Genomic DNA, 15,022 nt, shown 5'->3' with positions numbered 1-15,022 from the left:
TTGCATGCAAATGTGCATGCCTATCTATGTGATTACTTATAAGCTTACTCGCATGCTAATAATCAAGTACGTCTACATGCTACATGCTATTTTCAAACAAACGTATGCTAATTCATGTGCTAATCTACATGGAAATTTACGTGGGGATCTAGTTAGTCGAAACATTAAGAAAAAATAATAAAAATAAATAATTTTCAAATAAAATTATAAACTAAACCATCGACCATAACCCTCTTCACAAGACTATAAAGGTAGATATCAATGTGTGTACTATAAGAATAGTAAAAGTCTGGCGTTTCCTGCAGGCCTGAAGCTGATGAAGGGCAGCTCCACCCCCCTGAAGCCAAGCGCGCCCCGCCAGCCCCTGGACTGCGTCCAGCTGAAGGACATCGTGTGTTACCTGTCGCTGCTAGAAGGGGGGCGGCCTGAGGACAAGCTGGAGTGTGAGTGCGCCACACACTGACCCGACAGCTTTCATCGCTCATTTACTCTCTCGAAGGATAGGATAAAAAAGGATAGAAAAAAATCTCTTTTTTTTCAAACACTCTTCGGTTCTCACAGACAGGCTCGAGAATCGCTGGGGTTGTTTAGTCACTGTTTTGCCAAACAGTGCAGATGGGATTGGGTCAGAAAACCATCTCCGCCCACGCCAGACAACCGGAAGCACTGCAAAAGCTGCAGGTCACACCCCAGACCAACAGTCGGCACTGTGATTTTCGGATGAACTAAAACCTGTGTGTGCATAGACACACACCCTGTCTCAGTGCCATTGATGTTACGTTGACTGCAACTGTTTTCTAAGAGCCGCTGGCGGTTTCCATACCGTTGAGTTTTCAAGCTCTGCGAACGGCCTCCCGGTGCAGACACATGACCATGACACAGAAAAGGTTCCACCCAATCCCTCCCCATCTGCTCAGTGTGACAAAGATGGCTGCTCCACTTTCAAACCACCCGTCCTTCAGGACCATGGAGTCCTGACCCAAGGAGGTGGCTCTCCTGGGTTCTGACAGCCGCCATTTGTGTGGAGGTTAATTTGTTATTATTATTGGATGGAAGGATGGATGGCTCAGGCATTTGTTCAATCATTATCTATACATATCTGATGGTGCACTCAGGGTATCGAGGGGGCTTGAGCCTTATTGTTATTGTTATTTTTTTCACAGAACCTTCTTTTGAATCGCTTTTAAACTCTTGACTCACTAGCCACCGATTTATAAATGCCGAAATAAACAAGAAAAGAAATAAGTAAATACAGGAAAGAAAATAGGAACCCAGAATGTTTGTGATGGAATAAAAATCATCTTACATTCCAACTAATAATGACAGTGAAACAAATCAAACAAGCAGAAGGGATGAGATGAGATGAATATGTAAGAGTGAAGTGAAATGAACAAGTGAACGACAGACAAAAACGGGTTTTGATCAATTCAGATAAACAATCTCCCTCTTCCTCTTGGAGTTGAGCTCTATCTCTCTGGCTCGCTCACATACACACACACACACACACACACACACACACACACACACACACACTCACACAGCCTTTTCTGCAGTGAAGCGTCTCCCCCCCTGCGGGGTTGTGTTTGTCGTAATTGGACCTGCAGTGTGTTTTTTCTTTTCTAATTTATTTATTTTATTTTTCTGGTTTATCTGCTGAATTATTGATCCGCTCTCATTAAGATGCAGCCGCAGCTAAATATTTTAGCAGATGCCACCAGTTTGAAATAAATAAATAAATAAAATGAATTAAATAAAAGCCCATCATGCATTGCACTGCCCCTCCCACCGCCACCGCCACCGCCACCTTGTTGTTCGGCCTCAGGTCACGGCTGCTGGGGAATGGTGCCCTCTGGTGGTGTCCCTGAAACCTGACGCGGCCAAAATTAAGCATAAAGATCACATTTTTTTACTGTTGTTTTTATTCCATTACAACCTGAGAGGGGTGCTTTCAGACATGTATAATACAGATATATTTCAGGCTTAGTCTGAGATCCGGTACATTAATCATCATATTAATGATAATCTCTCTTTACCTCAACGAGGTGTAGATAATGGATGAATATTATTATTATATATATATAAGTTTAGCCAGATCCTGAAATTCAGAAACTACAAGGACTTTATGCTCCAACCAATGAGCAGATGCCTTTACCCACTGATGGTGAACCAGCAGGAGCCAATAAATAACCATGATTATAAGAAATAAATCAGCAGAGCAGTAAACGTCAGATGGAAACAGTAGAATGTCCGAATTTCTGCAGAGGGTTGTTGATACTGTATATTTTAATAAAACAGATAATAAAACAGGGGCGGTGTGGCGCGCAGGGTTTGAGCAATCGTCCTCGGAACCGACATTCCTGGTTGGATTCCTGGCTCCTCCGAGTCAAAGGGTTGTTGAGCAAGACACTGAACCCCTAAGTGCCCCCCCGGTGCCGCCAGATGGCTGCCCAACTGCTCATGGTTCATCCATGATGCGTTACATGCAGATAGGATATAATAAAAAAAAAAAATTAATTGATTTAAAGTGTTTAAAAAAAGAGCTGGTTTCCAAGGCACTGCCTCCTTAACAAGAAACCACATTCTCTTTTACATTTTATTGCTTTTTTTTTTTTTTTTCTTTTTTGAGGCTACGTCCAGACCCGCAGTCACTTTCTTCCTTTGTCCACCTCCGCCCACCGCCAGACCGCCAACCGGACCCCCCGCAGGAAACCGACACTTAGCTCCTCGTTAGCCGACCGCCGTGTGACGTTGTTGTGATGTCATTGTGTATGTGTGTGTGTGTGTGTGTGTGTGTGTGGGGGGGGGTAGTGGTGGGGGGGTGTTAGTGGTATTGTCACACGTTCAATGTGAGGGGAAGAGATTGAAGATGCAGGAGCGTTGTGTTTCTATGGCGACCCGTCGGAGTGGCGACCACGGTGTTCAGATGGTTGTTGCATCTGCGCCTTCGCCCTGGAGGGCGGGGGCTTCTTTTCAATTTAATTCTCCTTATTTAGCCCCCAACCCTCCCTCCCCCTGAACTTCTGCCTGCCTTTGGCACTGACGCTGTTGTCTCTGTCTCCACAGTCATGTTCCGCCTCTACGACACGGATGGGAACGGATCCCTGGACAGCTCGGTAAACCCCGTGTTTGTGTTTGTTTTCTGAAATCTTGCCACGGGGCCCCAAAAATGGAGCCCCGGTACATAATTCACCCTTTGGCGATCCGCACCCCAGTGATGCGTGCGGCCCAATGTTATATTATTCCGAGCCAAACTAAAACCCCAGAAGGTGCATGCTGTGGATGAAGCTCCCTGGCCTTCCTCACCTCTCAGTCCCTTGGGAGAGCCACAGGCGCAACTTTGGCTCCTCCAATGGAGAGTAAGGATTAACTGTCAAGTGATGTGAACCTGTTGCCAGCAGCTTTTAGCTAGCATTGATTGCTGTTGGTGGCGCTAGCCAGCCGATTGCAATGTCAGTAATGTTAGATTTAATGCATTGTGAACAAGAGTGCAAGATACTTGAACTCCTCCACTTGAGGCAGGATCTCTTCCCCGCCCCGCAGTGGGCATTTCACCTGTTTCCAGTTAAGCACTATGATCTTGGATTTGGAGGTGCCGATCCTCATCCCGGCCGCTTCAAACTCGGCTGTGAAACGCTCCAGTGAGAGCTGGAGATCATGGCCTGATGAAGTTAACAGAACCACATCATATGTGAAAAGCAGAGACTCGATCCTGTGGCTACAAACCGGATCCCCTCAATACCCTGGCTGCCCGGAGAAATTCTGTACATAAAAGTAATGAACAGAATAATTGACAAAGGGCAGCCCTGGTGGAGTCCAGCTCTCACCGGAGAGGGCTCCGACTTTCAACCGGCAATGGGAACCAAGGTCTGACACTGATCATACAGGGACTGAACAGCCTTTATAACGGGGTTCATTATGCTCTCAGAGCAAACCCCACAGGATGCCGGCGGGACACGATTGAATGCCCTCTCCAAATGCACAAAACACATGTAGACTGGTTGGGCAAACTTCCATGCCCCCTCGAGGACCCTGCCGAGGGTATGGAACTGGTCTACTGGCCTAGAAACAGTTACAAAGACAGGAGGCAGAGCTAGAGGTCGCAGAGATGAAGATGCTAAGGTTCTCTTTGGGAGTGACCATGATGGATAGGATCAGGAATGAGTCTAGCAGAGGAACAGCACATGTTAGATGTTTTGGAGAGAAGGTCAGAGAAGGCAGACTGAGATGGTTGGGTCATGTACAGAAGAGGGATAGAGAATATATTGCTAGACGGAGGCTGGAATTGGAGCTGCCAACAGGAGGTTGAGAGGAAGACCGAAGAGGAGATTTATGGACGTCGTGAGAGAGGATATGAAGGAAGCTGGTGTGAGAGAGGAGGATACAGAGAATAGGGTTAGATGGAGAGGGTTTATTCGCTGTGGCGACCCCTGAAGGGAAAAGCCGAAGGGAGGAGGAGGAGGAGGAGAAGAAGTAGTAGTCGTAGTAAAGGGGTTTACAGAAGAGAGGAGAACAAAGAAAAGCCTTTGCTTTATGAATGGAAGGCTCGATGATGTGTTTCTGTAATGGAGAGAGGAGGATGAGCAGAAAGGAGCAGCGTGGGAGGAGGATCTGTGTAATGTATCCCATCATTAGTATCCCATTATTACAGGACGGGGGAGCAGCAGTGATGGAGCAGGGCCCTCACTGTGGGGGGAGCAGGGGGTCAGAAAATGACCATAAAGCTGACTTTGACTTTCATATAATCTTACCAAAAAAAAAAAAACTCTTTTCTGAATCATGTCCAAACATCTCTGTTTCATGTAAACAGGAAAAAAGAAATCTAAAAATCTAGAAATTGCCAATGAATCACATGGAAAACAAACAAATAAATAAATAATCAGTAAATCATTCCAAATCAAAATGCTGAAATGTCTCAAATATTCAGAAAATGAATCTCAAGAAATGAGCAACATAGATCCAAAAAAGGCTCACCGGTTCTGACCGAAGTGAATTTAGTTCAAGGAGTCTGCGGTCCCGAGTCGGAGAGGAGATCCTGAATTAGACGGTGCGTGGGTGAAACTGTCTCCTGCGACCCCCCCATCCCCACCTCCACCCCCCACCAGAAGAAACCATTGTAATTAACCCCTCAACCCGGCCTTCCTTTGTTTCCCCCGCTGCGAGTCTTCATCCTCACAGCTGCTTCAAGCGGCCGGCAGAAGGTAAACACAGTGTTTGCATGTCGTAATGACGGCTCCTCTCGCCGCAGGAGCTGGAGCACATCATCTCCCAGATGATGCACGTGGCCGAGTACCTGGAGTGGGACGTGACCGAGCTGAAGCCGGTAAGACGGCCTTCGTCGACGCACCTAAACGCAGTCGTGTAGAAATGAGGAGATCTATTCCTCCTCCTGCTTGTGTCTCAGATCCTGCAGGAAATGATGCAGGAGATCGACTACGACCACGACGGCACCGTGTCCCTGGAAGAGTGGATCCAGGGTGGGATGACCACCATTCCCCTGCTGGTCCTGCTGGGCCTGGAGACGGTGAGAGCACACAAAGCTGCAGGGATTAGAGGGGGTCAAGATTGGATTACAGCCTTCATCTCTATCATGCCCTGATTTGTACTCTCACCTAAGGGGTGCCTGCAGGAAACTACCGCTCATTCCTGATCTTCCATGATAAGCTGTCACAAACAGCAGGCCTTGAGCATTTTTTTTTCTCTAAATTGACTGGGATTAAGGCTCGGATTAAGAATGCATGAGGTCCCTTGACATAAACAGACAAGTTTATCAATTGAAATGCTTGAAGCCTACAATATAAAACAAAATAATATATAAATACATAATTTGAGAGTTGAATATAGCATAAATAAAGCATCTGAAAGATCTCACCGTTTCCAATCGCTGAGATTGGGAATAAATTACAAATATTTGAAAGTTATAATTTAGATGTTAGTTCTGTTAGCTCTGATCATCAAAAAAAGTATTATTTTCATATTTAATTGTCAAATATCTGAAGGTTGTAAGAAATGAGAAGTAATGTGAAGAGTTTAAAATACAGGAAAATAAATGAACCATTTTCAACGTTATTAATTGTCCCACCACTCCTGGTGCAGTTCCCAGTAATGCCACTAGATGGCGGCATTTGACCGGCTTCAACAAAAACCCGCTCATATTTTTATGAATGGAGCTTCAGCGGAGCCTCGCAGCCGCTGGACTTCCGGTGTGTGTGTGTGTGTGTGTGTGTGTGTGTGTGTGTGTGTGTGTGTGTGTGTGTGTGTGTGTGTGTGTGTGTGTGTGTGACTGCATTTTCCCCGGATTATCGGATTACTGGAGGAGTAAGTCAAAGCGGAGCTGTGTGTGAGTGTATGTGTGTGTGTGTGTGTTTTCCCCAGAACGTGAAGGATGACGGGCAGCACGTGTGGAGGCTGAAGCACTTCAACAAGCCGGCCTACTGCAACCTGTGTCTCAACATGCTGATCGGACTGGGCAAGCAGGGGCTCTGCTGCTCCTGTGAGAGACACACACACACACACACACACACACACACTGATACGCACTGACGAAACTGGTACACACCAAACACACTGGCACTGATACACGATAATACACACTGACACACGTGGACGCTCAGCATCAGACCCAAAGTGGCACCGATACACACCGATGTACTCTGACACACACCGGCACTGATAAGCACCGACACACACCGGCACTGATAAGCACCGACACACAATGGCACTCGTACACACCGGCACAGATACACATATCTGATACACACTGACGCACACCGGCACTGATGCTGACCGATACACACTGACACACAACAGCATTGATACACACTGACTTTTGACACACACAGCGATCCAGCGACACACACCGGCATTGAGACACATGGATGCACACTGACTTTGATACACACCGACATGCTCACAAGTGTTTCTGATACTGCAGATGTATTTGTACGACTACACACTCAGATTCAGAAAAACATGTTAATACTCACTGATATAGACAACAATACACGCTGTTACACTGACCTATACATACAATACACCTATTTATACACACTTGTCTATATGAATACACACTACTGTATACACAGGGCTCATTGATTTTAAAAAAATATTGACTAGCATACACTGATACACTGACCGACATACAAAACTGCATTTATTTCGATACTGGTATTTTTGCATGAAACACACAAACACTGACTAACACTGATTTATCAACATTGATATGCAGCATGTCAAATAAATCAAGCACCACGATATACTGTTGTACATTCTGATACACAATATACGCACTGATTTATACAGTCGAACACATTTCACGTTGACCTTTTTAAACACCGAGCGATACACGCTAACACACACTCATAATGAATCATGTGATGTAATACCCCGACTGATCCAACGCGACATTGTGTTTGACACATACTTATACACTTATACCGATTCATTCAAATATGAATTTAATTGTATTTCATGTATTTGATGTTGTTTATTCTCTCGGCGTATGAAAGGAGCATCCTGGAATATCGTGATCCAAACCCTCCAGACTCTCCTGCGGGTGTATCAGCGTGCCTTTTGTTTCTTTCAATTCATTCATCGCTCCTTTTTCCGTTTGCAGTCTGCAAATACACGGTGCACGAGCGCTGCGTGGCCCGCGCTCCGCCGTCCTGCATCAAGACCTACGTCAAGTCCAAGAAAAACACGGAGGTGCGTCCAATTGGAGTGTCTGAGCAGTCGGCACGCTCGGATCAGCCCGGAGGAGGAAGAGAAAGAGGAGAAGGCGGCCCCCCCTTCCCCGGATAAAATAAACACAACCCGCTGAGGGGGGGCGTTGCTAATGTGGAGGACGAGGCTGGTCGTTGCGCTGCGTTCCGTCTCCCCTCGCTCTGCACGACCTCCTCCTCCTTCCTCCCTCCCTGATTGTCGTGCCATACCTTGTTTGCGCTCGACGCGTTTCATCCCCCCCCTCCCGTCTCTCCGCAGGTCATGCACCACTTCTGGGTGGAGGGCAACTGCCCCACCAAGTGTGACAAGTGTCACAAGACCGTTAAGTGTTACCAGGGTCTGACCGGGCTGCACTGCGTCTGGTGTCAGATCACGGTGAGCCGCCAGCCGCCTCCCTCGTTACACCCCCGCTGCTTCTTGTTTAGCTTTTCGTTTTTCTTACACCTCCCATCCCTCACTCACGCGCGCGCACACACACACACGCGCGCACGCACACACACACGCACCCAATTTACACTCCGAGAAACACTTGTTTTTGGGTTGCGAGTAACCCGGCGAACGTGGCGGCGAACGGCGAAGACGCGTCGCATGCAAATGCGTCCCGGCGGTGGCGGCCGGGCCCGTGCGCGGCTGCGGTTTGTTTGCTGATAACAGGGCCGGCTCTTTCCAGCTCCATAACAAGTGTGCCTCCCACGTGAAACCCGAGTGTGACTGCGGACCCCTGAAGGATCACATCCTGCCCCCCAACTCAATCTGCCCCATCGTGCTGGTAAGACGTCACTCCTCTCCTCTCCCGCTGAGCTCCCAAATGGCACTTTTTTTTTTTTTCTCCAAAATCACTGGCTCCGACCTGGGGTTTTGCTCATTAGGGCCCTCGGAAACATCAATTATTCACCTGGTGTCTCCATCTGAGCTGCTTAGGTTCTGACTGAGATACTAGCGTCTTAATATCTTTGTGTTTGTGCCGCCTTGAGTTCAAATATGAGGATTATATTGCGGGAGTTGTCGATTTGTTTGTGTTTAAGATGCCGTGAACTTCACATATTCTCTCTCTCGACCTCTGACCCCAGGAGAGGCAGTCCACGCTGAGGAAGGACTCCAGCCAGTCAAGCCGAGGGAAGATGCAGAGGGGCAACTCGGTGACGGTGGACGGACAGGGCCTGCAGGTGATGCCCCTTCAATCCTAACCCCGTTCTGTGACCCCGTGCCGGCTCTTTCAGGCTCTATGTCAGCGGTCAAGGTCCAAAAGGGGTCAGACTGGCCTAAAGCGCTGTCCCTGTGTCTCGAGATGAGACAATATGCCATGTTTTGTTTCGCACGGATGAACCAGAAGCAGATGATTCTGAGCGGTAGCAGGACACGGGACGGCCGGTCCTTCTAGTCCCAAAATTAAAACGTCATCTTTGACTTCTGCTAATTTTCTGTCCGCGTCAGAGGAAGAATTGCGAGATTACTCCTCATACGTCTGCGGGCTCGGGTGTTTATCATATCCCAATCCCATGAGAGTAGGGATGCCGTTTCATCACTGTGTGTGTGGGGGGGGGGGGGTTAGCAAATGCTGTGATTTAAATGACCCCTGGCTGGTCGCCCCCAGCATGCGGGGTCTCTGCTGCTAATCACCCTCCGTCCGGCCCGATCCTGTCTAATATCTGTCAGCCGCGCGATGGAAACCTGCCCCCCGTCCGCGGCGGCTGCTCTTCTGTCGGAGAAATGTGATGAATCATGTCCCAGCCACATCCATCTCTGCCCCTCGCCGGCTAACCAGCGTAATAATCAAGATTATTATTTATAATTACAGGAAGTAATGGATCTCTGCGGACCGGACGGGGGGCTCATTAATTCTCCCCTGGCCTGCTGGTACGGCAGGCAGGGGGAGTTTAGCGCTTCATCTGTGTCACCAGAGGCCGCGGCGTCAGCACACGGCAGGAAGGCCAACCGAAAACGGGCCGTGGCCGGGGGAGGGGAAGATCCTCCCCCCGCGTCACTGCCGGAGGTTAGGCGACGTCACGGATTAGCAACTCGACACATAGGAGTCGCTAGATTGAGCGCATTGGTTAGAGATTGGGGGATTTTTATCGACAGTGAGTCGCCGAGATAATCGGAGCAGTTTGCATTATATGAGTCTGCTGATGCCCCTGGCGGACGCCGCTGGAATAACAATTAAAAGAGGGGAGAAAGTAGGGCCGGGATCGATCGGCTGAGATTGGATTCATAATGGATAGCGGAGTATTAATATGGAAACTTTAAGTGTGAATAATTTTGCCGATGTGATCACACGACTGAAAATTTTGCTTAAATGTGAACTTTGCATCTCGCTGACTTAGCTAGATATGGATGTTTAGAAAGAGGAGAGGCGGGTTGTGACGTCCAGTTGTTTGTCTTCGATCCTGATCGCAAGAGAAGAACATGTCCGTCCCTCCTTCTTCAGTTAGCTTAGCACAATGAATAGCAGTCCATGGCAAGTGTTAGCATAATACAGTGCAGTCCAACACCCTTCTGTCCGTGTGTTTGGGCAGATATTCGCGTCCTGATGGAATAAGACGAAACAGGTTCACATGTTTTGGAACACACCGAATCCAGGTGGATTCCAGGAGGAAACCGAAGGAACAACGTCTGACAAAATACCACTTCCTGCTTTGTTTCTTTTAAAGCGGTTGCTTTCTGGACGGGCTTTCTGGGTCCGAGGACCTGTGTATTTACTGGACGAAATAGGTAAACAGTATTTGTGGGTATCCGGCAAACCGTGGTGCCCCCTACGGACATATGTCCGCCCGCCCTGGTCACCCGGCAGGTCTTCACGCTGGGCTCCAACGGAGCTGGGAGCCTTAAAAAACCCATTCCTGGTAACTCCATCACTGCTCTGCTCTTTAATTAGCTCCTATAATTAACACCAGCACTCATTTAGCTCAGACCCAAGAACAGGGAGCCACGCGACTGCGTCTGAGCGGTGGGGGTTGAGGAGGGAGAACGTGATAAAACGCCGGTGAGTGAATTTGCGTGACGCCTCATGTTGTCTGTTCTGACCCCCATCCCCTCCTCTCCTCCCACCACAGATTACAACAATAGAGGGCACTCATCCTCTGCTGGTGTTTGTCAATCCGAAGAGCGGGGGGAAGCAGGGAGAGAGGTGAGCGCACACAATCTGTTCCAGCCCGAGACGAGAGGCCTCCACCCCCCCAAACCTCCCCTCTATCCTCCCCCCCTCATCCACTCCCCCACTGGCTGACAAGTGCTTTAGGCTGCCTGAGTCAAATATAAACACAATAACATTTACATGAAAGTGCCGGCCGCCTCCGCCATCATCTCCCTCACCTCGTAACCCCCCTCCGCTGTCTGTCTGCCCCCCCACCCACCGCCCCCTTTTCTTTAACCCGGAGCTAATTGGGTTATTACTGGAACATATTCATTCGCTCCTTATTACGCCGGCCCCTCATTTGTTTAAATTATGGGATCAAAATATGACTTCAGCCAGTTGATATAATGAAATTGAAAATCCAAATGAATTAGTCTTTTCTAATGGTTTCTCCTCAAGGGGACGTCGGCTTCGGCCAGCCCCGCCCCGCCCCCCCCCCCACTGGCCCTTTTACGCTCTTGTCAGCACGTGGACGCAGCGGACGGGCGTGTGTGTCGCGTTCACGCTCCCCTCTCCATCTTCCCCCTGCAGGATTTACAGGAAGTTCCAGTACCTCCTGAACCCGAGGCAAGTCTACAACCTGGCCAAGAACGGGCCCATGCCGGGGTACGTCGCTCAAACTGTACTGCTTTTCTCCCCAAAAACACACGTGTTTCCTCACATCGCTCTTTCACTCCAGGATGCTGGTGTGTATTATTTGCGCTGTGTGTGTTTGTGAAACACTCGCAAATATCAACAGCGCTTTCCAGGAGAAAAAAACCAAACGGCTGGAATTTGTTTGCGTTAATGAACGTTCCTCCCGGAGAGGAGAGGAGTTTATTTACTGCTTAATACTTAATATGACTGGAGGAGGAGGAGGAGGAGGAGGAGGAGGAGAGCGAGGGAGGGACGGAGAGAGTAGAGACAAAAGGGAAGGAAGGAAGGAAGGAAGAGAGGAAGGAGTGAAGGAGGAACAGTGGGAGAGGGAGAGAGGGAGTAAGACAAGGGGTGAAAAGGAAGACAAGGAGGAGGATGTGAGACAGGAGGAGGGGAAGGAGGGAGACAGAAGGGAGGGAAGGAAGGAAGGAAGGAACAAGAGTGAGGAAGGAAGGAAGGACGATTGGCGGTAGGAGAGGTGGACTGGAGGGTGAAGAAAGGAAGGCTGGGAGGAAAGCAGGAGAGTCGGGCGAGGGAGGGATAGAGAGAAAGAAAAGGAGCGAGGAAGGAGGTAAGACAAGGGGGAGACAGGAGGGAGGGAGGAAGGAGGGAAGGACAGAATGAAGGAAGATGGGAGGAAGGAACAGGTTAGACAGAGGGGCGAAGGAAGAAGGAGGGGTAGAGAGGAAGGAAAGAAGCGAGGGAGGTAGAAAGACAAGGGGGGAGGAAGACAGGAAGGAGGATGTAAGACAGGAGAAAGGGAAGGAGTAAGACAATGAAGGAAGGAAGGCAGGAAGTAGGAAGGGAGGTAGACTGGAGGGTGAAGGAAGGAAGGGAGGAAGGAACGAAGGAATGACAGGGGGGGAAAAGGTGGAAGGCGGGCTAGAGAGGAAGGAAAAGAGTGAGGGAGGAAGTAAGACAGGAAGCTGAATAAAAAAAATGAAGCACAATGAAGAAAATCAGGAAAGAAAGAAAGTGGAGAAGGAACAGGATTGAAGGAGGAAGCAGAGGAAGGAAGGAAATAAGGTGGCAAGAAAAGGAGCAGTGAAAGGAAAGGAGTGGACAAGGAAAGGTAGAAGGAAATAAGGAGCCGAATGAGGGAGCGAAGCGGGAGGGAAAAAAGATGGAAAGAGGAAAACATTTAAAAAAAAAAAGTTAATTATGGTTTCTTATTGTTGTTGGTGTGTAATAAACAGCATCACATGCAGGAGCCGCCCTCGGGATTAACACACTCATGCACGTACAAACACACACACACACACACACACACACACACGCACACACACACGCATGCACGCACATACGCACACCGGTTCTGCCGTAGCCTTCAGTCGGCGGCGCTGTGCCATAGGCCGCTAGCCCGGCCTCCATATGCATAAGTCGGTATGTGGACGCGGCGGGGGCGGCGAGGGGTCGACCGTGACATGTGATCCCGCATACAAGCAAAGCGGCGGCAGCGGCGAAAAAGTCCCACGCCGCACGTCTGCCATTAGGAAGGAGACAAGGTCATTTAAATGCATCCGCCTCGCCTGGCTTGCGGCGCGTTCGCGGCGCCCGGCTGCCGTGCCACCGCCTTGTTTGGCTGTGATTAAAAAGGATTTTCTGGCTAATAAAAGATGGACGCCGGGACGAACTTCCCGGGACGGACCTTGAACCGCAACTGTCAGAATCCTGATGCGGAATTTGGTGGTGTTGCGTCCAGTGGGAACGCCTTTCGGCTGCTGTTTTGCCAATTCAGTCGTTCTTCGTCCGTCTTCGCTAATTGGAGGGAGCGGGACGTGGCGTCAGAAGGCTACAGGAATTAGCCGCGATAAGGGTGAAAGGCAAAGTGGTTGTGGCCTCGACCAAGCAAATACGGACTACAGTAGGGGTGGAAAGAGCCGATTGCAAGGGGGGTCAAGGGGTCGTCCTCCATGTTTGTTTACCTTCTAAACCGTGATTCTTGTAGACATGGCCGCTCTTGTGATGCACTCAGGTGTCCCCAGCTGGTTTGACCAATCGTGTTGTCGGGTGTTAAATGTCCGCCCGCTGGTCTGCCAGTCCTCATAAGGAAATCCGCTGACACCAAGGGGTCAGTAAGAATTCCAAGTCAGTCATCATGGTGACAGCTGCAGAGCAAGGCATTCCCCTGAAGTAAATATGAAGAGATTTCCTGGAACCAGTATCCCAAAAAAGGCATATTTCAGTCAAATTGTCCAAATTTCAAACCAAGATGTCGGCGAGCAAAACCATATTTTCTGATAGCGAGGCAACTCGAGATCCCTTTATCGCCACAGTCATTTTCAGGATGGACCAGGCCGACCATCTTGTCGTTTCATCCCGCGGACACCAGATCCGGAACACATCGTCAAATTTAAATTACAAAAAGACGCCATAAAAACACAGAATCAAGAAGCGACGTGGGGATCACCGGGGTGTTCTCAGCTAGCTTGTTAGCGTTTAGCTTTTTCGGGAAGAGGAACCTTCGTGAACGGAAGAAAACCCTTTAAATTGAACCAGTGTAAATAATTTTAAGGGATTTCTTTTAACGTTGTACAAATACCGGAAAAATAAATCAAATCTGCAAAAGGATACTTCCAAAGAAGTCAATTATCCTTCGTGTAATTGTGCTTGTCATTACAGATACTTGATACCCCTTGATACCCCTGGAGCTGATGACCCCTCCTCGCCGTAACCTTGTTAATATTCCGTAGCACGCTAGCCGCAGGACCGCAGCCACTGCGCACTCTGCTGTCAATTAGCCACTAGGCTAACGCAATCAGGGCAAATGAAGTGTTTGCTGCTCGGTATTTAAACATGCCCAAAGTTGCCTTTTATATCGGCGGCTGTCTGTTTTGCGCCTAATGCGGTTTGTAGCGGCGGGTAATTGAGCACGGGGCCCGCGAGGGGGGTCCGACCGGCCCGGCTCATCCAGTTAGTGCCCCGTTATTGTGAAGGAACGGAAGAAGTTGGACTGATCATTGCCCGCCGTGATCCAATTAGCTGTGGAGCAGGCGGCCCGGGCTCGCCGGAGGAGCAATTGTTTGTACGACGTGTTGTTTTGCGGGGATTAGAAGGCAGGAGGGTGGAGGAGGAGAAGAGTACCCTGAAAAGAGGGAAAAAAAAAACCAGAATCAGCTCATCACCAGCCCTGACTGACGAAGGACTGATCTTTGGAGCTGGTTGATGATGAGATGATTTAATCAACGGCTCTTCACCGGCCTGGAGACACTCAGGAAAAAAAAAGGCTCATCCCGGGGATTAACTGATGAAGTGAGACATCAGACGGCAACACCCGAACATGCCACATAACAACCGTCGGGGGTTGGAAAAGTGGAAGAATTGCCCGGGAAAAGCTGAGAAGGAAAAAAGGGATCGGCAGGGATTAGACGGATGGCGAATGACACTGTGGCTGAAAAATGGGGGGGCGTGTAATACAGTGGTGGCCTGCGAGGCGTTCAGGCCCCATGGCTGATTTCACTTCTCTTTCCGGGCAGGTTGAACTTCTTTAGGGACGTCCCGGACTTCCGGGTCCTGACCTGCGGGGGCGACGGC

At 49.1% G+C, this 15,022-nt stretch overlaps 1 protein-coding gene across 1 annotated transcript in view; it reads left to right on the top strand.

Moving 5' to 3' along the window:
• Positions 1-15,022, top strand: part of dgkb (diacylglycerol kinase, beta) — a 65,869-nt gene that overhangs the window by 12,052 nt on the left and 38,795 nt on the right. Inside the window, exons 6-17 of the mRNA XM_086153803.1 lie at positions 306-443; positions 3,064-3,113; positions 5,246-5,320; positions 5,402-5,521; positions 6,373-6,490; positions 7,613-7,701; positions 7,978-8,094; positions 8,390-8,488; positions 8,790-8,885; positions 10,773-10,846; positions 11,384-11,458; positions 14,965-15,022. The exon at positions 14,965-15,022 is cut by the window's right edge and continues 28 nt beyond it. Coding sequence (XP_086009929.1) covers positions 306-443; positions 3,064-3,113; positions 5,246-5,320; positions 5,402-5,521; positions 6,373-6,490; positions 7,613-7,701; positions 7,978-8,094; positions 8,390-8,488; positions 8,790-8,885; positions 10,773-10,846; positions 11,384-11,458; positions 14,965-15,022 — 1,109 coding nt within the window. The remainder of the gene's footprint in view (positions 1-305; positions 444-3,063; positions 3,114-5,245; positions 5,321-5,401; positions 5,522-6,372; positions 6,491-7,612; positions 7,702-7,977; positions 8,095-8,389; positions 8,489-8,789; positions 8,886-10,772; positions 10,847-11,383; positions 11,459-14,964) is intronic.

This window comes from Fistularia commersonii, chromosome 10, assembly GCF_037954325.1.
Source record: "Fistularia commersonii isolate RoL2024-O1a breed Wild chromosome 10, RoL_Fcom_v1.0, whole genome shotgun sequence".
In the NCBI taxonomy this organism is placed as follows: domain Eukaryota; kingdom Metazoa; phylum Chordata; class Actinopteri; order Syngnathiformes; family Fistulariidae; genus Fistularia; species Fistularia commersonii.
This window is presented reverse-complemented; position numbering and strand designations above follow the sequence as displayed.